We start from the raw sequence: 22078 nt of genomic DNA, 5'->3' as shown, positions 1-22078 counted from the left end.
CATCAAAACGTGATCAAAATTATTATGGTAGCTCAACCCGATTATCTTGACAATGGGTGGATGTTAAGCTGCTATAAAAGTTTGTCGAAATTCTCAATTTGTCTTAATAGAGACTATTAAAAATTGGTCGGTAATGATAATTGTGGAAGACATGACAACATTTTTAATTAACACGAATTGACATTGTTTAAACTTTTCTAGTTCGCCCCACTATTTTTCACTTGTTTGCACTGCATAACCGAATTAATTGGCATTTAAGCAAACGATAACGCTTAAGATATTGTTTACAATTATCAGAAAATCCAAAGAATTTTTTTGCTCAAGACCCTTTGGTTTCTTCAAAAAACGCTAAAATAGAGCCTCCAATCTTCGAAGATCCATGCTAGATAATTTAATCATTGGTCACTGAATTTTGCTATAGATTACTACTTGCTCACTAATCTTTAAAAGATTACTCGTTGCTCTTTGAACTTTATTATATGTTTCTACTTGCTTATCGAAATTTAAAAGGTAACTTATTGCTCAAGTAAATCTAAACAAGGTTATTTGTTGCTCACTGAACTTTGCTATAAATAACACTGATGAAAAATGATATTTGTGATTGATGGGCAACTTTGTTCAATTTTGAGTGAGCAATGAGTAATCTTTTAAGTTTCAGTGAGCAAGTAGTAACATATATTAAAGTTCAGTGAGCAACAGGTAACTTTTTAAGAAATCAGCGAGCAAATAGTAATCAATAACAAAGTTTAGTGACCTTTGATTAAATTGATTCTATCCATGCCCATGCACTTAGAAATTCTTGTTATTAAACTCGGACCGGACCAGCCGGCCCAACTATAAACCCGAACCGGACTATGGTCCAGTCCGAATCTCATGAGGGGACTGTTCAGCATTCAAATCGATCTAAAATCAGACGAGCCGGCCGATTTTAATAAAGAACCGATGAACCGGTTTGAACTAACTCGCCGGTTTACTATAAATGACTCAATTTTGATGATATGTGGAATTGATCCCTTGGCCTTTAGCAATCAACACTCATTACGGACTGTTGGGATACAGTTGGCAGTTGTCTTAATGCTTCATACTATAATATATATCACTTGTTTTAAAGAATTTCAACCATTCCACTAAACTTCTATTGCTAATAGAATAACTTGAAAATCTTTTATAATATCAAGTGTACGTAAAAATTTGGAAGAAGATGTTCATTATTTTTGTGAAATAAAATAAACTATTCAAGACTTCTTTATTATTTTTTTTTAAAAAAAATAATCGTTATTCACAATGTATAACCCACAGTTATTAAAATCGGATCGGTCGATTTGGACTGAGAATGGTTCAAACCTTGGCTTCCTAGGAAATTTGTGATCTTCGGTCATATATCAGGAGTCAAACATATATATTTAGATTTAGCAAAATAGTTTTCCTTTTACTTCAAAAATATATTTTAATTAAAATTACAATTTAATTGTATGTTATCACAATACTACATAACTGAATTATTTGGCATTTCAGCAAACGATGACGCTTAAGATATTGTCTACAATTATCAGAAAATCCAAAGAATTTTTTTTGCTTAAGATCCTTTGGTTTCTTCAAAAAACACTAAAATAGAGCCTCCAATCTTCAAAGATCCATTGGGTACACGTCCATATCCATGCCAGATAATTTAATCATTGGTCACTGAAATTTGTTATAAGTTACTACTTGCTCACCAATGTTTAAATGATTACTCGTTGCTCATTGAATTTAATTACATGTTATTACTTGCTTATGGAAATTTAAAAGGCAACTTATTGCTCACCTAAATCTAAACAAGGTTATCTGTAGCTTACTAAACTTTGCTATAAATAACACTGATGAAAAATGATATTTGTTATTGATGGGCAATTTTGTTCAATTTTGAGTGAGCAATAAGTAATCTTTTAATTTCGTTGAGCAAATAGTAACATATATTAAAGTTCAAATAGCAGTAACCTATAGCAAAGTTCAGTAACGATTTATTAAATTGACTCTATCTATGCCCATGCGCTTGGAATGGTCTCTCTCCCCCAACCACACCCTAGAGCCTACCCGACTATAAGGCCGAGGAAATACCTACAAATAACCTAAATATAATAGTGAATTATGAGATTAGATCTAAAAATACAATCATTTGAAGAATAGTGTTTGAATTATTATCTTTCCAAAAATACCCCCTCATAGAGAATTTGCAACCAAAGCCATTACGATGTATAAAAACCTTCAATTAGCTCCCCAAAGAAATATAGATCATGAATCTTTAATAAATTTAACCTCAAATATTACACAAAATTTTATTGATTTAAGAAATGCAGCAAATAATAAATTCAATTATTTAAAAGAAGATCTAAAGAGTTTCTTTACAGAATAGTTAGATCCAAAATTAAAGTATAGAAATGTTTATATAGATAATAGAGCAATCAAAATAGAAAATAATATACATAAACAAATTCTTAAACTGGAAAGAAGAATTAACATATTAAATATAATTGTTAAAGAAAAGGTTTTGACAAAAGATAGTGAATTTTATAAATTCTATTGGAATATTTTATATACTTATAAAGATTTTAATTGGATTCAAAATCTTAACCCCTCCGCTGCACACTCTAACGAAATGGTATCAGAGCCATATTACGAACCTAAAATTATGATGAATTTAGTATATGAAGAAAATATAATTGAAGAATTTTTGAGAAAAGTTAAAAAACATAAAAAATCAAGTTATCCCTATTTACCTAAAAACACCACAAATAAAAGTTTTGAGGATATAAATAAAAGACTAGAAAATCTAAAATATAATTTACAAGTAGGAAATGCTCTTTTAGATAAAAATCTTAAAGGAAAAGATATGATTATAATTAATCTACTTCAAGATTTTAGGATAACACAAAAAGAAAACAATAAAGGTAAAAAACATGAAGAAAATCAATATATGATTACAGATATAGAAGAACTAGAACAAAAATTCTTAGAATCTACTGGTGAAATGCATGATGAATATAAAAAACAGTTAGAAGAATTGATTGAAAAAATGGAAAATATAAAGATGAATATTAATCCATCAACAAGTCAAAATATAAAAATAGAATTCAGTAGTGACGAAGAATATGATTATCCTTATTATACAACGATACCTATTAAAGAAGATATTAATCAATATAGGAAAACACAGAAAAGATACACTGGAAATATAAGAAAATAATCCATAAAAGAAACAAATCCAATGAAATCTTATAATGAACCAATCCATACAATAGGAATATGGTTGGATCTAGATTGTGTAGATAAAAATAAAGCTATTGAAACATGGATGAAAAGTACAGATTTAGCAATACAATTTAATAAATGGGAAATATACAGTTTTTGAATTTATAGAACATACATTCAAGGGAATTGTTTTTGAATGGTGGAGAAAGTTACCATAAACTATAAAAGAAAGAATAAAGTATGAAGAAAATAGAACTGAAATATTAGATAATAGGAATACTTTAAATGATCAAAATATGGAAGAAATATTAAAAAGGTTTGAACTAGCCTTAAGAACAGAGTTCTTGGGAGATAAATATGCTTCTAATGAAGAAGAAAAAAACAAGATGAATATAATGAAGGAATGATAGCAATAGAAAATTTAAAGATATGTGACATGTGTGAATTAGAAAGATATACATGTAAATTTGAAGAATCATACTATATATTAAATCAAGGAAATTATCAAGAAAATAAACCTATATTAAAGTCTTATTTTACGAAATTATCATTCCCATGGGAATTCAGCTATTAAAAGAATATGAGAAATTATTACCTCTAAGAGAAGAGGGAGGAGTAAAAATAGATAGTCTTGAAAGTGAGATTAAATTTACAAAAAAAATGATAGGCATGTGGTGCAGAGAAGCTTTAGAAAGTAGGAAAACATATAAAATAAGAAAGAATTCCTTGTGTTGTTACAAAGATATAGGCCAAATTGAACAATTTGGATGACATAAGAAGAAATATAAACCATATAAGAAAATTCAAAAACTACAAAAAATTTAAGAAAAGAAATTTTAAACCACACAAAAAATATTTCAAGAAAAGAAATTGGAATAAAAAATCCAAATCAAGAAATATTAAAAAAATGTAGATGTTTCATCTGTAATGAAGAATGACACATTGCCCCTCAATGTCCTAAAAAGAATTATAGACAGAATATAAAAACTCTTAGAATTTATGAAAAATTCCCAAGAAGATAGTGATATAGGACCAATTGAATATTTTGAAAATTTAAGTAGTGAATGCAATAACATTTATGAATTAGATACATCTTCAGGGGAAGATTTTGAAGAGACAGTATATATGAATCAAGATATACAACAAGCAGATCTAGAAATAGAAATAGAAACAACTGAAGAAGTTGAAGACTCGATAGAAGTTATAAATCAAGAAATTACCTTTGATATTAAAAAATACAAAAGAATAACCAAGAAAATAATAGACCTACAAGAAAAAGATGTATTCCATCAAGGATTCTTAGGAATACTACCAAGAGTAAATAAAACAATTGTAAGTATGAATTATAAAGAAATGTCTATCAATATAGAAGATACTATATGAAAAACAAGAATTCCTATAATTACAAAAGAATGAGTAAAACAAAAGTTATCCAAAATTCCTGAAAATATAAGAAACAAGTTGAAATGTATTGAAATAGAAGGAGTCCAAATAATGGTAAAATGATTATTTAGAAAATATATGAACGTACCAATAGAAATATATTTTATGGACAACAGAATCCTACAAGATCCTATAAATGCTCTATTAGGAACAGTTGTAGGAAACTTAGTCTATCAAAAAATAATATTTACAGTAAAACCAAATTATGCAACATCACTAATTGGTGATAATATTGACCAAAGTTTCAATCTATATTATAGAATTGGAAACTTAAAAATGTTACGAAAAAGTAAGGCTATTAGTATAAGCATAAAATCAATTTTTGTTTTTAGTACTAGCCATCATAACAATCTAAGAAAAATAACTGATAATATTATCATACATAAAGATTTTGAGGAATTAGCACAATATATACCTCTTAGGAAATACCAAGAACTTGAGATCACTATACCAAAATAGATAATACTTGATTTTCATAAACAAGCTAGAGAAATTAATTCTGAAGGAAAACTGATAAGAAGAAATAGTGTCAGCCTAAAATGAGACAATCTTATTGCAAGATTCTCCTCTAGATAAGACTCTAAGATAAGCAAATTCAAGAAATTAATTATTGCTGAACCATCAAATTCGCAATATTATATCAAAACAAGATATGTAAATCAAGAAGGATATAAAAAGAATCTTTTTGTCTTCATAGACACTGGAGCAAATAAAAGTCATGTAAATGCTAAATTTGTTAGTCATTTAATAGATTTTGAATTACCAGAACCATATATATTCAAGGATTATTTAGGAAATAATCTCGAAATAAGAAAATATGTAAAGTTCCCTCTTATACTTATGGGAGAGGATCACGAAGAATATACTAAAGAAATAATTTTATACAAAAATGAATTATATGGAGTAGATCGTTCACCTATAATACTAGGAATGAACTTTCTTGAGAAACATAGTCTTTATAAAATCTGTCAAAAATATTTAAAAATAACAGTTGATGATAATCCAATCATCATTTCAAGAATAGATGAAAATATGAAATCACTGTTATCATGGAAAGAGTAATCAGTACTAATCTCATGAGTCCATATATTGAAATTATACTCAGTATAAAAAGTTATTGCAGAATTAAATTTCATGCTTACCTAGATACAGGAAGTACAATAAGCTTATGTTTACCAAATGTACTACCATCTGAATACTGGAAATATAATTCAAAGAAGATCGACACCGTTACAACAGCAGGTGGAAATAAGGTAATATATAGCAAATATTCTACGCAAGTACATTTTCTAATTTCCTTTAGAGAAGTATTTGTTGATACAATATATATGTCAAACACAATTAGATGTGATATTTTATTAGGACAAAATTTTCTATTAAAATATGCACCATTTACACAATATATTGATAAATATATGTTCACAACTCCTTGTGCACATAAAATATATACACCAGAAATAAATAAGGCTATTACCATAGCATATAAAGACATAAACCATCAGAGTTCCCCAACCCAGCGTGGTGGATGTTGGAGTACAGAAAAATTTAAACCAGTTACAGTCCTAAAAATGACAACAGAAAATAGGTTAGAAAAACTGAAAAAAGAAATCTTTGAAACATATTCTGAAAATCCATTAGAAAAATGGAATACAGACAAAGTAAAGACAAAAACAGAATTAATCAATCCAGACACTATAGTAAGAGTTAAACCCATTAAATATAGTGAATATGACTAAAAGGAATTTAAAGACCAGATAAAAAAACTGCTAGAAGCCAAATTAATTAGGCATAGTAAAAGTCCACATAGCAGCCCAGCCTTTATGATTAGAAAACATAGCGAGATAAAAAAAGGAAAAGTCGGGATGGTGATAAATTATAAAAAGTTAAATGAAGTTACCAAATTTGATAGATATTACTTGCCAAATAAGGACACCGTTATTAAGCAAGTACAGAATAAAAAGATATTCTCAAAATTTGATTGTAAGTCAGGTTTTTGACAAATCATACTTACAGAAAAAAGTAAACCATTAACTGCATTTAGTACCCCCAATCCTTTAGGACGATACGAATGGAATGTAATGTCATTTGGGTTGAAAAATACACCACAGATATTCCAAAGAATAATGGATAGGTAATTAAGCCAATCACTCATTTTTGTATTGCATATGTAGATGATTTACTTATTCATTCAAATAACATTGAAGAATATATTGAACATCTTGAGAAATTTTGTTATATTATGAAAAAACATGGTATTACACTTTCTCAAAAGAAAGTTGAGATAGCTAAAACAAAAATAGAATTTTTAGGATTATTTATAAAAGAAGGAGAATTGCAATTGCAATCTCATATTGGAGAAAAATTTCAAGAGTTGCTTGAAAAAATCAAAGATAAAAAACAATTACAAAACTTCCTTAGTATATTGAATTATGCTGAATGATTCATTTAAAATTGTGCCAAACTAAAAAATTATTTTTTTTTCAAAGTTAAGAAAAAATATAATATAGTCTTGGGAAAAACAAGATTGTGAAAATATAAGGAATGTAAAAGAAGAATTAAAGGTATTACTAAAACTTATAATTTCACAAGAAGAAGATTTCTTTATCCTTGAAACTGATGCTTCAAATAATTATTGGGGAGCAGTATTAAGCCCCTGTTTGACCCCCATTTCTTGGTAATAAAAATGGGTGGAATAATATTTTTTTGAAAAATGAGTGGTTGAAAAAGAGGGAAAAGTTTTCGATTTACGTGTAATATTATTTTATGAAAAATTGTATGGTTGAAAATAGGATAGAGAAAAATAAAATGTAATGTAATGTAATTTAATGGGGGCCAAACGGGGGCTAAAGGTTAAAAGAATTATAAATAATATAAATGTGAAAAGAATTGTTCTTGTCTTAAGATACTTGCAGGTTATACATCAGGAACATTCAAAGAAATTGAAACAAGATATAAGACGAACAGGAAAGAACTCATTGCTGTAAAAAGGGGAGTTCAAAAATATGAAGATTATTTATTATCAAAAAAGTTCTTGATTAGAACTGATAATATTCAAGTTAAAACTTTTTTTAAAAATAATGTTGATCCATCTATTGCCAATAGATATATTATCAGGATACAAATTTGGTTTTCATATTTCAAATTTGAGATTGAATACATAAAAGGTAAAACTAATTTTCTTCCTGATTATCTCAGCAGGGATGGAGCTAGAGCAATTAAGGACGAAAGTCTAAATACTTGATATAAAAGTTTCCTAGTTGGAAACACAAATTCAAAATATCTAAGATTGCCTTCGAGGCAAAAATATAGCCCTTGAGATAGAAGTAACTTGTACCAAGTCTAGTATCCTTTCACAGGGACCAGTTAATACTAGCGTTCTCCCCGAGGATAAAGGGAAAGAGAAGAAGGTAGTAGCAACCCATTCACAGGGAATACTTAAGCCTATTACTGATAATGAAGATATCAAAATTTTCACTAGGGAAGATATTCAAAATATCAAAAGTGAAGGTAGCTCTTCACAGAATCAAAGTAAATCTAAATCTTCTATTGAAAAAATAGATCCAAAAGATATTGTGAAAATATGCCATGAGATAAAATTTCCCAGAAAAAATAATCATGAAGAAGTCATATTCTTTATTGTTATTTTTAATGTTTTATCAGATTGGTATCTAGAAATAGGAAAGTGGATGAAAACTTTCCACTATACAAAATACAACAAGATAAACTTCTATCCAGGAGCTCCAGCCAACTGAGAACGAAATTGTTTTGAAATAGGAAATATACTCTATATATATCCCAGCAAAGATCTAAAAGAAATAGCCCAACTTCTAGCCAACGTCATGAAAGCTGTAAAAAGATATACTGAAGTTGTCAAGACAACAAATATATACATTAGATTCCATTCAACAACTATGGAATGGGATCTAGTTTTTGAACATATGCACCCATCATTCTATGTTATTAAAATGGGACTTACAAATCAACATTTTTTTACCAACCAATCAAAAGGTTGTTAAAAATGGATACCAAGTTATTATAAATATGATGTCCTACAGAAGAGCAAAAGGGTACAAAGAAATATTCGAACGTGTAACTCAGATAATTACTGAGACAGAAAAATATGGATTTATCCATCTGAAGACCATATAATCTACTCAAATGCAAGGATGGCTACAAAGGAAGAAGACATATGTTATTTTGACAAATTATTATCTACAATTATCTCAAACCAAGTACATGGATTAGAAGTTAGGGCGAAAGAACTGTGTAAACTACTCTGGAACTACAGTGACCACAATTGTGAATAATGCGTAGTGGAAGATATGAGTCAAGCATCTCTCAACAGTGAAGAATTCCCTGTAAAATTCTTTAATTCGAAGATGGAAAAATGATAGCGACAAAAGTGGTCCTTTATCACTACTTTAATAAAGAAATTTATTAAAGAAAAATTGTGGCTACTAAAAAATAAAAGATAGTACAAGAAAATCTTCATAATTGTGACTACTCACCTACTGGTTGTCATAATTGAAAGACAAATTCAAAGATAAGGCAGATAATTTCAAAAAGAGAGGTCCACCTAACAAGAAAATAATGGAAAAACGGTGGAGATAAAATTGCTGAGCTACCCAACAAAAGAAAGGAGGAGACACATGTCAAAATAAGATTCTCAAAACCCTCTATAAAAGAAGGAGGGGAGGAACTCGAAAGAGGCATCTTAAAAACACTCTGAATAATCACATCTCAAAAATATCCTTTGTGATCTGTATACACCACTTGTATTCAAAAATATTAGATAGTCAGAAGATAGCAAAGCTTGTAATAAAGTAATCACTTATGGAGTTCTAAACTTCATAAGGTGAGTACCAAAGGTATGTAAATATAGATTGTAAGTATGTACTATTTCAGTTTATGAATATTAAAGTAAAGTTGTTATATTCAACAAAACTTTCATAAAAGGATTTCGTTAAATTTCTCATGATTTTTCGGCAGTACAGATAGAGATTTTCAAAGATTTTCAAAACATTGATTTTGAATGGATGTTAGCCATGCCAAAGTACTTGTCTTTGATGAATGGTTTAGGGGAAAAAGACAGTTTTCTAACAAAATTGTGGCACCTTGTGTGTGAGTTATCTTTTAAAATTTCATTCCAAGTAAGAACTTGATTCTGAAAAGAGTCTGAATAAAGATGAAAACAGAGACTCTGGATACTGTGAGATAGCGTCTGTGGAAACACGGCTAGTTCTCTAGAATGAGAAATGCAACCTTACTTGAAAAGCCTCTTTGCGAAAGCAGTTGTGGACCCAAATGATTTCAAAAAACATTTTGAACTTCTACTTGATTCAAAAGATTGATTAAGTACATGCAAAGCATCTATAAGAGCATACTGAATGGAAAGCATGTTTACTTCTATTCGATTTCTGTAAGTTATTTACTCGCTTTTACATATTTATGCTTTGATTAATTTTGATGAACAATTCACAAGCATCCACATCCACTTCTAATGATGATAATAATTCCAGATTATATTTAGATGAGAAAGTTATTTCATTTTTACTTAAATTAGTTGAAAATTTTGAAAACATATTTTCTTTTGGCCAAGAAAAACTTGAAGAAATATATCGAAATATAGATTATCATTGCGAGTATAATATAAGATTTGATTCTGCAAGAACTAGTAAAGAAATAAAAAAGGTAGGAGATAGTATAACTAAACATAAAGATATACAAGAAGAAGTTTCAGAAGGAATAATTCTAGGATATATAACTAAGAAAGATCAGCCTAGAATCTTTGAAAAATTATCAAGATACAGAGAATATTTAGAGGTATTTGAAAAATTAAAAAATATAAACATAAGTCCTGATTAATGAATCCCGAAAGGAGAAGGATACATCTTGCAAATAATAAAAATAAGGGTAAAATAGTATTTTTAATAGTAAAGGCTATTATGAAAAATAGAACAAAAATTCCGGTCATTTAGAAGATTAGCCCCTATAAGGCCACATATTTTGCTTGTGTTCCGTGAAGATTAAAAGTTGAAAAAAAATTATTTTAAAGCCAACAATTAATTTTAACTATATATTTCATGTGATTTACAACTTTTCATTCATACATTTTATAAACTTTTATCAAAATCAATTGAAAGTCTAATTTTAATCAACAACAAAGAGCTTTGATAAGTCCCAAAATTTTGAATTTTGATAAAAACACCTGTCATGGCGCGAAGCCCGTTTTCTATAGTCAAGTTTGGCTTCATAGTTGATACTTACATTTGGTCTCATCACGGTTGAATAGTATAGCTCAAAACTCCATCAAACAATCTTGTAAACTTGATGCGGGTCGGGCCATGCAGAGCCTACTTGAAAGGGCAACCCATCCTAGTCTAAAAAATCAGAATCAAATGGAGGCTTAATATGTAAAAAAGATGAATTGGTTTGGTCCAGTTTTTATTAAAATTTGTACGACACTAGGTCTTAAAATTGAGAACTTATTAGTTCTAGCTATAAAACTAAATTTTGATTCAACTTTAAACATATATTATATAGTCAATGAATTAATTTATAATTTATACGAAATTACATGAATTAATAAATATTTAAATTAATCAACAGCAGTGGCGGATTTAGAAAAAATTCAACACGGGCTAATATGTATAAAAAAAATATATATTACACATAAAAAAAAATTTACTTAAATTTTTTTTTTAATAAACATTTGGGCCGAAGGGACGGGCAGGATCTGCCCATGATCAACAGCTTTATCGATTAAAATAAAGACTTAAACTTGAAATGAGAAAATTTATATAGCATTTTACTTTAAAATTTATATTTAAACAAATGAGTCTTGCTGTGTGTATAGAAAAACATTTTACAGAATTGCTAAGTCACAATAGAGGGTGGTTGGAGGCTTTTTGGCATTTTTTTTTATCATCACATGAGACTTACACATGTGAGATTTCTGGTGTAATTCTGTGATTCCATTTTCTATACAAATGGAATAAGTATGAACAAATAGGCTACAATCCAGTATCATTTTAGCCGTACACACAGTGTTATATCCCCTCACATGATATGACCCAACTACCTCTAGCCGCCACCCGTATGTAAGAGTAACGTTCTGGATCCACTCGATATAAAATTGAAATAGAGGACCAAATCGATACGAATTCAAAGTTGGGGACCTAATTACTCTATTTCTTTTTGAGTTATTCATAAGGTGGTTATGGAGGCCAAATAGGCGCGCCAATGTCGCACCTCTTTATGCTGAGCTGCAAACCTTCTCCTAAACTCGGTTCATTTTCTCGCTCTTCACCTTTCTCTCTCATCTTCTTGATTCTGATTTCTTGTAATCACCAAATTGCTCGAGTTCGGATTACAAACAAAATAGCATGAGTTCGCCAGAATTTGTGATTCTTTTCTGTCATTTTCAGTGAATCGTCAATGGGTCGTTAGTTTTCTTGGATAATCATAAATGTCAAGCTTTACAACATTTGGAGAGAAAAATTAGCTGGAATTTTGTCTTAAGATTCCATTTTATTTAATTTTTCTTCTGGGAAATTGATGATAGGCCAAAAGAGACGGCATTGGCATCACCTATGAAGACTATGCGGATGGTGGGGACAATTTCTTTTGTGGGTAGCCAACGTTTGTTTCAGATGGAATGGCAGATCCTGCTAGTTATGGCAACCCTGAGCAGGTAACACTCTCGTCATTAAGAAATTTTACTTCTAACGAGGTTAACTTTGCAGTAAAAAGTCATTATTTGGTTGTTTAATCGAAAAGGGGATGTCAAGAGACTTTTCAAGGCAAATATTTTTGTGGTTAAAAGTGAAATTTTCTTTTAGTTCTATATACCATTGAAATCTTAAAATTGTGAAAGAATTATAGCGTAAATTATTTAAAAACACACAAAAAAAAAAAGAAAAAAAAAAGAAAAAGGAGAGTAGGTAAGACACTTTCTGATTTGTTATAGTTATGAAACTCGCTTGTCATATGGCGACCACGTGTGGGGATTGTACGAACTATTATGGAAGTACGGTTATGTAAACTTGAATATGCGTAACATATATGAAAATTAAAGATTGAACGGACATGATTTTTAAGTATTTTACAAACTTAGACTGTATAATTTATTAAAATGAAGAATTGATTGGGATATGAAGTATGGAATTAAATGACGAGTTAACAAGTATGAGTAATGGATATTAAACATTCTTAATCAATGTAAGGGAAAGAGGCATTTTCGGATATATGTATCTGTATTCATATATTGTTTGTTTTAGTTCCTTTCCTTATGGTCCGATGCTGCAAGGAAAGGGTAAAAAACTAGAAGGATATGCTTTTGTGTTGGATGGATTATTGACTTGTTGATACTTATTTATACATAACAATAGTTGTGTATGTCATCAAATTCTTTTTATACTGGAATCGTCTAAATGTCCTTCCTCTAAGCTAAGAACTTCTCAATGAAGTCTTAGTACTACTATACACTTTGCTGACGTTTCTTAACTGAAATTGATGGATAAGTTTGGTATCATCATTTGGTCTCTTCCATTTACTTTCTTCATTTGAAGGCACTCATTGCTTTGAAGAAGGGTACGCAGTTAATCAAGTACAGCAGAAAGGGGAAGCCTAAGTTTTGCCCATTCAGACTTTCTCCTGTGAGTGATTATGTTCTTAACTTCCCTAAAAAATGAGATCTTTTTATGTAACTATGAAGCTGGTGCATTGTTCTATTGCTAGTCATGTGAGAAATAATTCCACTGTATTTGAATTCTTCTATGTATAAAATGTTTTCAATATGTAAGAGATGTTGAGCCATCAATATTATATGTTGCAATACAAGTTTGCGAGAAGTCTCCAGAGTGTATGAACGTATTTTTTACCGTCCTGTCAATTGGTGCATCTGGTAGAATCTTAGAAGGGAAAGTGGGTGGACTTAAATATGACACAGAAAATGAGATGGGACTCTTAGTTTTCACTGTTCGAGAAACGAGGTAAGGAAAGAAATATGGCGAACTGTTTCTTCCACTCCAGCAATTTGAACTGGGGGGATAATGGAAGGAGAAGACAATCTTGCCTGATTTATCATTTTTCTTTTTGATTCGTGTTACATACCCAGTCACACATCTTGTGTAAATGGTTTATATATTAAATTACACAAGAAAGTGGTGCATAACAATTTCTTTTACAACATATGGAAACATCCTTTTTTGACTTTTGACCTAACATAGCTTTACAATTTTGTGCCTACGTGTGCCTTTTGATGACTACTAAAGAAAAACCAGTTAGCAAGTTTCTACTGCAACAGTAAAAATAACATTGCAATTTATGTTGCTTGCCTGCTTGATAAATAGTATATTGGTCTTCATGCATACTAGGGATATCTTTTGGTTTTCTATACTCGAATATTATTTTTTATTAAAGGTTACTTCTTGTTATGTTAATATGCATAAATAAGTCAAGTGTTCAAATATCTGGGCTGCATATACTCATTTTTTTTGTAAACAGACATTGTTGTGAGCCACACTTTGTCCTTGTCGGATTCTGTGTGTAGCTCAATAGCATGTTCTTGTGCAGTTTTTAATTGAAATATCAGTTTGACGAGAAAACAGGATACATGATTCAATAATCTAAAGTACATGGATGCTTAGGATTTGATTCTATTTCCAGGATGAAACTACATTAATCTGGTACTCCCATGCAGCTGAAAGAAATCTGAAGTTATCTTCTGTTTCAAAGCTTATTCCTGGGCAGAGAACTGTAAGTTAGCACTTGTCTTTTGGTGGATTATATGATTAAAAGTCATATACAACCTGTTTTGGCATATATTATCTGAAACTATGCTTTGTCATTAGCTAGAGAAAGCGAGAATATGATTAAAATTCATATATAACCTGTTTTGGCACATATGATCTGAAACTATGCTTTGTCATTAGCTAGAGAAAGCGAGAATAACCCTTTTTTTTTTTTTTGGGTCAATATGCCTATACAGGCTGTTTTCAGAAGATACTTGTGCTCTGAGAAGGAGTACTTATCTTTTTCTCTTATATATAATAATGGTGAAAGATCTCTTGATCTGGTAAGTAAAACAAAACCATTACACTTTGAGTGCAATATTTTAAGTCACTGTGACTTTAGGTTCAGTAGTTTCGTCTTGTGTCAAATTTATAGATTTGCAAGGACAAAGCTGAAGCAGAGGTGTGGATTGCTGGCCTGAAAGCTTTAATTTCAAGTCGTCATGCTCATGATAGACATACCGGGAGTGACATTTCTGACGTAAAATTTCACCCTAATCCTTATTCTTGTAGAAATCAATAATTTTCTCCATTTTTCTTACGCATTCTTTGTCAATCACAAAAAATTGTTGCTCTAACTTTCTGTAATCTCTCTGAAGCAGGAATTTGGAAAAACATTATCAGTTATTATGATGGAAAAACATATCCCCGAATTTCTGGATCTTCACTTCTTTCTTTTGCCAATAATTTTATTGCTTCAATAATTTGGAGATGCCATATGATAATGCATGTCATACTCTCTTTCAGAATACTTGCGTAGAAGCAATCATGTTCAAAACCTTTGCTTGTGCTTAATCAGCTGAAGGTGTCCTAAATTAGATGTTTGCAATTAATATGAAATGACCATGGAGTTCAGTGGTCCGCCAATAGAGTGAAAAAACACACTCAGGAAATTATCCCTTCTTTTATGCAGCTTTTGTAAAGTTTCCTGAGCCCATTTTTATGTTTATTTGCTAAGAACTTGTACACAGAAGGAAATCCTAGGAACCAAATAGTTTAACAGATAATCAGCTGAAGGTGTCCTAAATTAGATGTTTGCAATTAATATGAAATGACCATGGAGTTCAGTGGTCCGCCAATAGAGTGAAACCACACACTCAGGAAATTATCCCTTCTTTTATGCAGCTTTTGTAAAGTTTCCTGAGCCCATTTTTATGTTTATTTGCTAAGAACTTGTACACAGAAGGAAATCCTTGGAACCAAATAGTTTAACAGAGCAACAATTCTACTTTCAGCATGATACAGAATTCACAAGCGCAAAACAGAACCATGGCTTGCAAATTCAACAGATTTATTTGAGGGGAAGAACATGTGCTGGTTACTCAGAGTTATCGTGGTTTTTGTTACTGTTGAAGATTTTTGTTTATTTTTTCTCTATGGTTCATAATCAACTAAGCTTTACTAAGTTAAGAATGGTTATACAAGATAGCAACATTTATTTTACACCTTGATGGCATATCCTTGTTTTCTAATGTCACTGACCAGAATTTAACAGACATCGAATAATACCATTTTTGAAAATAGTTTATGACATAATACTACTTTTAAAGACTAGCTCAGAACAGTCTATGACAGAGAAATTCATTTTCTTGATACAGCTCACCAATTTCTAGATGTAAATCTGAAATGTGTACTCTGTAAATGGGTAAAAGATTTTTAGTCCTCGTCATGATTTTTAGAATTTATGGTGGTGAAGATTTTTAGCAAGCTTGTTTGATTCGAGTTTATTTCCTTACACGCTGATAGTATACCCAAGAACTTTGTCCATTTTATATTTGTGTTTATTTTCTTGCAGATACATGCTGGTAGTGATTTCACTCAAGACATTCGTCCATTTGGTGCTGCATTAGAGTTCAGTACAAGTATTGCCCACAGCAGGGTTTTTACTGACTCCAATTCTAGTGGAAGTTCTTATGCTGTTCGAAACTCAGATGTCGGGTCTGAATGTACAAATATGCAGGTAAGAACGAGCGGTGCAGATGGTTTCCGAATTAGTGTCTCTAGTACTCCTAGTTGTTCAAGTCAAGGTTCTGGACCAGATGATATAGAATCACTGGGAGATGTTTATGTCTGGGGAGAGATTTGGTCAGACAAAGTATCAACATATGGATCTGGGGATCCAATTCCCATTAAGAATGATGCATTGATTCCTAAACCCCTGGAGACAAATACAGTTCTTGATGTACAACAAATTGCTTGTGGCGTTCGGCATGTTTCTCTTGTTACAAGGCAAGGCGAGGTTTTCACTTGGGGAGAGGAATCGGGGGGCAGACTCGGTCATGGAATTGAAAAAGATTTCAGTCATCCTCGGCTTGTTGAATTTTTGGCCACTATGAATGTCGATTTTGTTGCTTGTGGCGAGTTTCATACATGTGCTGTGTCTGCGTCTGGTGATTTATATTCATGGGGTGATGGTACCCATAGTGCAGGACTTCTTGGTCATGGAAATGACGTTAGCCATTGGATACCAAAAAGAGTTTCGGGTCCTCTAGAAGGCATTCAAGTTTTTTCAGTTGCATGTGGCACCTGGCATTCTGCATTAACAACTTCTACTGGAAAACTGTTTACATTCGGTGATGGGACATTTGGAGCTTTAGGTCATGGTGACCGTGAAAGCATCCTGTATCCAAAGGAGGTTCAATCTGTGAGCGAAATGAAGACTGTTGCAGTTGCATGCGGAGTGTGGCACACTGCTGCTATAATAGAGGTGAGAAGCCATTCGAGTTCAAATGTTTTGCCTAGAAAAATATTCACGTGGGGTGATGGCGATAAATATCGACTGGGCCATGGAAACAAGGAAACTTATCTAATTCCAACCTGCGTGTCTTCCCTTATTGATTACAATATCCACCAGCTAGCATGTGGACTTAATATGACGGTTGCTCTTACAACATCCGGTCATGTCTTCGTCACAGGAAGTAATGCATATGGTGAGCTGGGCAATCCACAATCTGATGGAAAGTCACCTTGTCTAGTACAAGATAGATTAGTTGGAGAGTTTGTTGAACAAATAGCATGTGGTGCACATCACGTCACTGTATTGACTTCAGGAAGTGAAGTATTTACGTGGGGAAGAGGTGCCAATGGAAGACTAGGACATGGTGACTCAGAAGATCGTAATACTCCGACACTGGTAGAAGCATTAAAAGACAGAAATGTGAGGACTATCGCATGTGGCTCAAACTACACGGCCAGTATATGCATCCATAAGTGGGTTTCTGGAGTAGATCAATCAGTTTGCACCAGTTGCAGGCAAGCATTTGGTTTTACTCGAAAAAGACACAACTGTTATAACTGTGGGTTAGTGCATTGCCATGCTTGCAGTTCCAAGAAGGCATTGCGAGCAGCACTGGCTCCAACTCCAGGGAAGCCACATCGAGTCTGTGACTCCTGCTATTTGAAAATGAAAAAGGCTGCAGAGAGTGGAAGTGCCTTGACTTTTAGTAGAAAAGTGAGCACCCTTCCTCGTAAAATAGATAGTAGAATAGAAAGAGGAGAGGGTCAGACATCAAGATTACTGCTCTCACCAACTACTGAGCCCTTGAAGTCCTTCGAAATCAAGTCTGGCAAGCCTGGGATGAAATCTGATTCTTCTTCCACAGTGCGTGCTTCCGAAGTTCAATCACTTTTGCAGCTAAGAGATGTTGCTTTCCCAAGCTCACTTAGTGCTCTTCAATATGCTCTAAAGCCTGTTGTAACAGCACCACCACAATCCCAGCAACCGCAGCCACAATTACAGTCAAACTCAAGACCTGCTTCATCATACTCTAGAAGGCCAAGTCCTCCACGTTCTGTTACCCCCGTGTTTTCAAGGGGCTTCATCGACAGTTTAAATAAGACAAACGAGCTTTTGAACCAAGAAGTGTCCAAACTGCAAAGCCAAGTATGATGTTCTATTGCTCTTCTTGTTAACAAGTGTGATTTCATATTTTAATTTATTCATTATCCTCCTTAAGGTTTTCAATGTGCACACTTTTACAAATTCCTGCATGTATCTTAGGTTAAAAGTTTAAAGCAGAAGAGTGAAGTCCAAGATACTGAAATTCAAAAGCTAAAGAAAAATGCAGACGAAGCTGTTTCATTGGCTGCAGCAAGATCATCCAATTGTACTTTAGCAATGCAAGCTGTCAACTCCTTTACTGCTCAGGTGATCTAAATATTTTATCTTTTCATTTATGTTTGTGAGGAAAACCTGCATAATTTTGAATTTCATTTCTCAGACATTTTTTATTTTGCAATCAATGAAACATAATCTCCATGTAGTTAAAAAAAAATGAAAGAAAGAAAGAAAGAAAGAGAGAAAGAACGAAAGAATGAACAAAAGAGAGAAACATTAAGAAGACAGAGGGAACAATCAATTTGAAGGATGGCTTTCCCACAGATATTATTTAGCAAAAGATTCAAATGAAACTGATTGGAAAATATAATCGTCTATTCTTATCTTATTGTGAATATATGAACTATGCTAATGTGCTTATAACTTTTTTGAAGACTTACATCAACAAATTTGAACGCATATTATTCTAGTTAAACTTAATATTGTTTCCCATTGATTCTTCAGTTTATTTCACTTCCACTTTTCCAACACTTAAGTTGTGTCATTTGTATGAACTGTCTAAAAATAAGTGATGAGTAAACACTATTACAAGATTTTACAGTTTGCTCTCTCTTACTCCTGTGTATCTTCATCTCTCTGTTTCAGTTAAAAGAAAATACAAAGATGTTGCCTCCAGAGTTAACTGAGAGTGAATCCTTCAAATCCATGAATGCACAATTTGAATCTTTTAAGGATATAATTGGGACTTCAGCTTCTGAAGTCAGTTCTACTTTGCCACCAGAATTGATGCATGGCAAACATAATCAGGCTAATAAAATTGCATTAGCCAGTGGATCTAATTACAAGGGGAATAATGGGATGGATGATCGTGTGGGTACTGCAGGAGTTCAAGACATATCACAGCACATTGATGGAACCCCACCACCAAACAATGGATCTTCTGTTACTGGTACAAATGGTGTGCACCAATCATCCTCAGAAGTTGGTTCTGGAACACCTAAGGCTGTAAGAGGACAAAAGGAAATTATTGAACAATTTGAACCAGGTGTTTATGTAACACTGATTCAACTTGAAAATGGTACCAAGATCTTTAAGAGGGTTAGGTTCAGGTACTTTAAAGATATCTCTTTCTTCTTTCGTTATATTTTATGGATTCTTACCTTATGAACACATATATACTCATAAAAATAGTCTTGCATGTATGATGAATAGTCACTCATTAATGTGACTTCTTTTAACCCTTGAAATGGCTTCAAACAAATTAAGTAATGTTACAGAACTCTCATCATGTTAGATATTAATCTTGCTTGTGGACACTACATTGATTCTGGAAGACTCATGAATCTACATCAAGTGTACTTCTCCAGATTGAGCCCTTGTTTGAGCCCCATTTTAAGGGAAAGAATGCATTTTTAAATAGTGATTGATGGAGAATGTGTGGTGAAAAATAAGGAAAATTTTTGGGTTTGCGTGTAATATTATTTTATTAAGGAATAAGTGGTTGAAAATACGTTTTGAAAAAATGAATTTTGAGAAGAATGGGGCTCAAACAAGGGCTGAATATGCTTGTATACATACTGAATGGACTAGAACTGAGAATCATGCATGGAATAATCCTACTACTAGAATAAATAGGAGTCTTAGGATTGTTTTTCTAGAAACTGTAAGAGAAAAATATTTGTTCAACAGAATTGATGAGGAGAGGGAAAAAAAAAAAGGATCAAAAGAAATGTCATTTTGGAGTTTTATCAGCAATTTGCTTGTGTAGGTGGGGATCCTGTATTTTTCTGAATCCTTATGTGAGGAATTACAAAAGAAGTACTTTCAACATGAACTTTTTCTCTTTTCCTGCTATTGTGTGTGCGAGTGTGTGATTTAATTGTGAGCCCACTTCCCTTCTACCATGTCATCAATTTCAGTTTAGAGAAGAGTTTGAATTCAAATTTGAGCTAAAGCCAAGCAAAAAGGGAGCAATTTGTATATACCTATTAATTTGGAATAAACATGAAAAAGTGAAGTTGAAGTAATGGACACTTGGGGTCTCTTTGACCACTAACAACAGAGAGTACCAAAGCACTGTTTTCTACAGAGATTTGATTATTCTCATGGAAGGTTTCTATGCTGTTAAAATGTTAACTTTGCCTCTGAAACCTTGCATAAGTGTGACTTTTAATTTCTCTAGTATCTGCTCAAATATATTTTCATGAGAAAGCTACAGGAAAAGAGTGTGTTCAGTTCCAAGATTATTGTATCATGTACTTCAGTGAATGCAACATGATGCCTATTGCACGAATCTTCCCCTTAAGAAAGAAGGTGGTGTTCTTCATCGAGATCATTTACTTCAGTGGCTAGTACATTTTCCATTTTTCTTGAAGCAAATATGTTTCTCTGCATGTTAAAGAATTACAATTAAATCTGCATGAAATCTGGACGTCAGTTTATGCTTAATTTTTGCACTTATAGTGTAGAATTTTTCAATTGAAAGTCAATAAGAAAACTTGCGAATAAGAGTTCTACAGCCAGACTTCTAATTGTGAATGTCCATTGCACAATTTTTCAGCAAGCGAAGGTTTGCCGAGCAGCAAGCAGAAGAATGGTGGAAGGAAAACAAAGATAGGCTGCTGATGAAGTATAGTTCATCAAAGACGAATGGTGCATCAGAAGAAGAAACAACTCGTCCACCAGCTGAGGAAAATAATGAGGTAGCACAATCTTCATAGGATTTGTTTTGTTATTGGAGACACTTTCAGTGAGCGAAGGGAGTGGTGTCATAGGTAAAAAGAGTAGCCTCTTTTACGCACTACAGTGGGTTCCTGCTAAGCTAAAGTTTGCATCGTTATTTTATTGAAATGGCAAAAGGAATGATTTTTTTTTTTTATCCAACAGAAATTTGTCGACTTTTACAAAGGTTTCAAAAGCAATATTTTGGTGATGAAAGTTCTGTCGTGTGAAATCCTCTTGTAACTTATGTTTCCTGTTGATTCTTTATTCTCTCTTTGGTGATACATTTTCATAATGTCTTGGCGGCAACTTTAGTCCCCATGTGCTGTGAAAAGCAATATTTAGTTGATGAAATTTTAGTCATATCATGAAACCTCTTCTAATTTATGTTTACAGATAAATCTTTATTTTTGCTAAGTTGATGCATTTTCGTAATGTCTGGTTTTCTACAGTAGATGATCTTGGAAATAAGCAGGGCGAAATACTAGGCCCGGAATGGGCCATATCACTGTGGCAGGTTGTGCTTGTGCTGGCCCTATTTTCATATGGCCGGCCCTCCCTGTATGGCCCGAAGGCATGGCTCTGAATTGGACCATGCTGGCCCGCCCCAGCGCGAATGTTTTAAATTTATTTTGAAAAAAGAAAATTATAAAATAAAAGATAAATGTATTAAACAATCTGTCTACTCTTTAAAATAGGAGTTAGAATTCGTGTAGAATTTTTATTAAAAATTCAAATAAATATATTTTATTTTGCAATTTTTCTAATAAAAAGAATAGTACCTTTATATATATTTTTTAATATTAGGAAAAATAAGTCATTTTTCGTCCTCTCA

At 32.1% G+C, this 22078-nt stretch overlaps 1 protein-coding gene across 1 annotated transcript; it reads left to right on the top strand.

The window, feature by feature from the left end:
• The first annotated feature begins 11930 nt into the window (after positions 1-11930).
• On the top strand, positions 11931-21565 carry LOC111403050 (PH, RCC1 and FYVE domains-containing protein 1-like). The gene is made up of 9 exons (XM_023031399.1): positions 11931-12364; positions 13242-13328; positions 14341-14430; positions 14663-14749; positions 14842-14946; positions 16261-18348; positions 18466-18612; positions 19168-19631; positions 21083-21565. The coding sequence occupies exons 1-9, from the start codon at positions 12329-12331 to the stop codon at positions 21240-21242; spliced, it is 3264 nt and encodes a 1087-aa protein (XP_022887167.1). The 5' UTR covers positions 11931-12328; the 3' UTR covers positions 21243-21565.
• The last annotated feature ends 513 nt before the right edge of the window (positions 21566-22078 follow it).

The sequence above is a fragment of the Olea europaea genome, chromosome 11 (genome assembly GCF_002742605.1).
Source record: "Olea europaea var. sylvestris chromosome 11, O_europaea_v1, whole genome shotgun sequence".
Classification (NCBI taxonomy): domain Eukaryota; kingdom Viridiplantae; phylum Streptophyta; class Magnoliopsida; order Lamiales; family Oleaceae; genus Olea; species Olea europaea.
Note: the sequence above shows the minus strand (reverse complement) of the source record. Positions and strands in the feature narration are given on the sequence as shown.

Bases quoted from the DNA above. Each gene is read 5' to 3' on its own strand.
- LOC111403050 (XM_023031399.1), top strand. From the start codon at position 12,329: ATGGCAGATCCTGCTAGTTATGGCAACCCTGAGCAG. The intron at 13,329-14,340 runs GTGAGTGATTAT...TTCTATTTCCAG, and splicing joins GCCCATTCAGACTTTCTCCT to GATGAAACTACATTAATCTG. The intron at 14,431-14,662 runs GTAAGTTAGCAC...ATGCCTATACAG, and splicing joins TTATTCCTGGGCAGAGAACT to GCTGTTTTCAGAAGATACTT.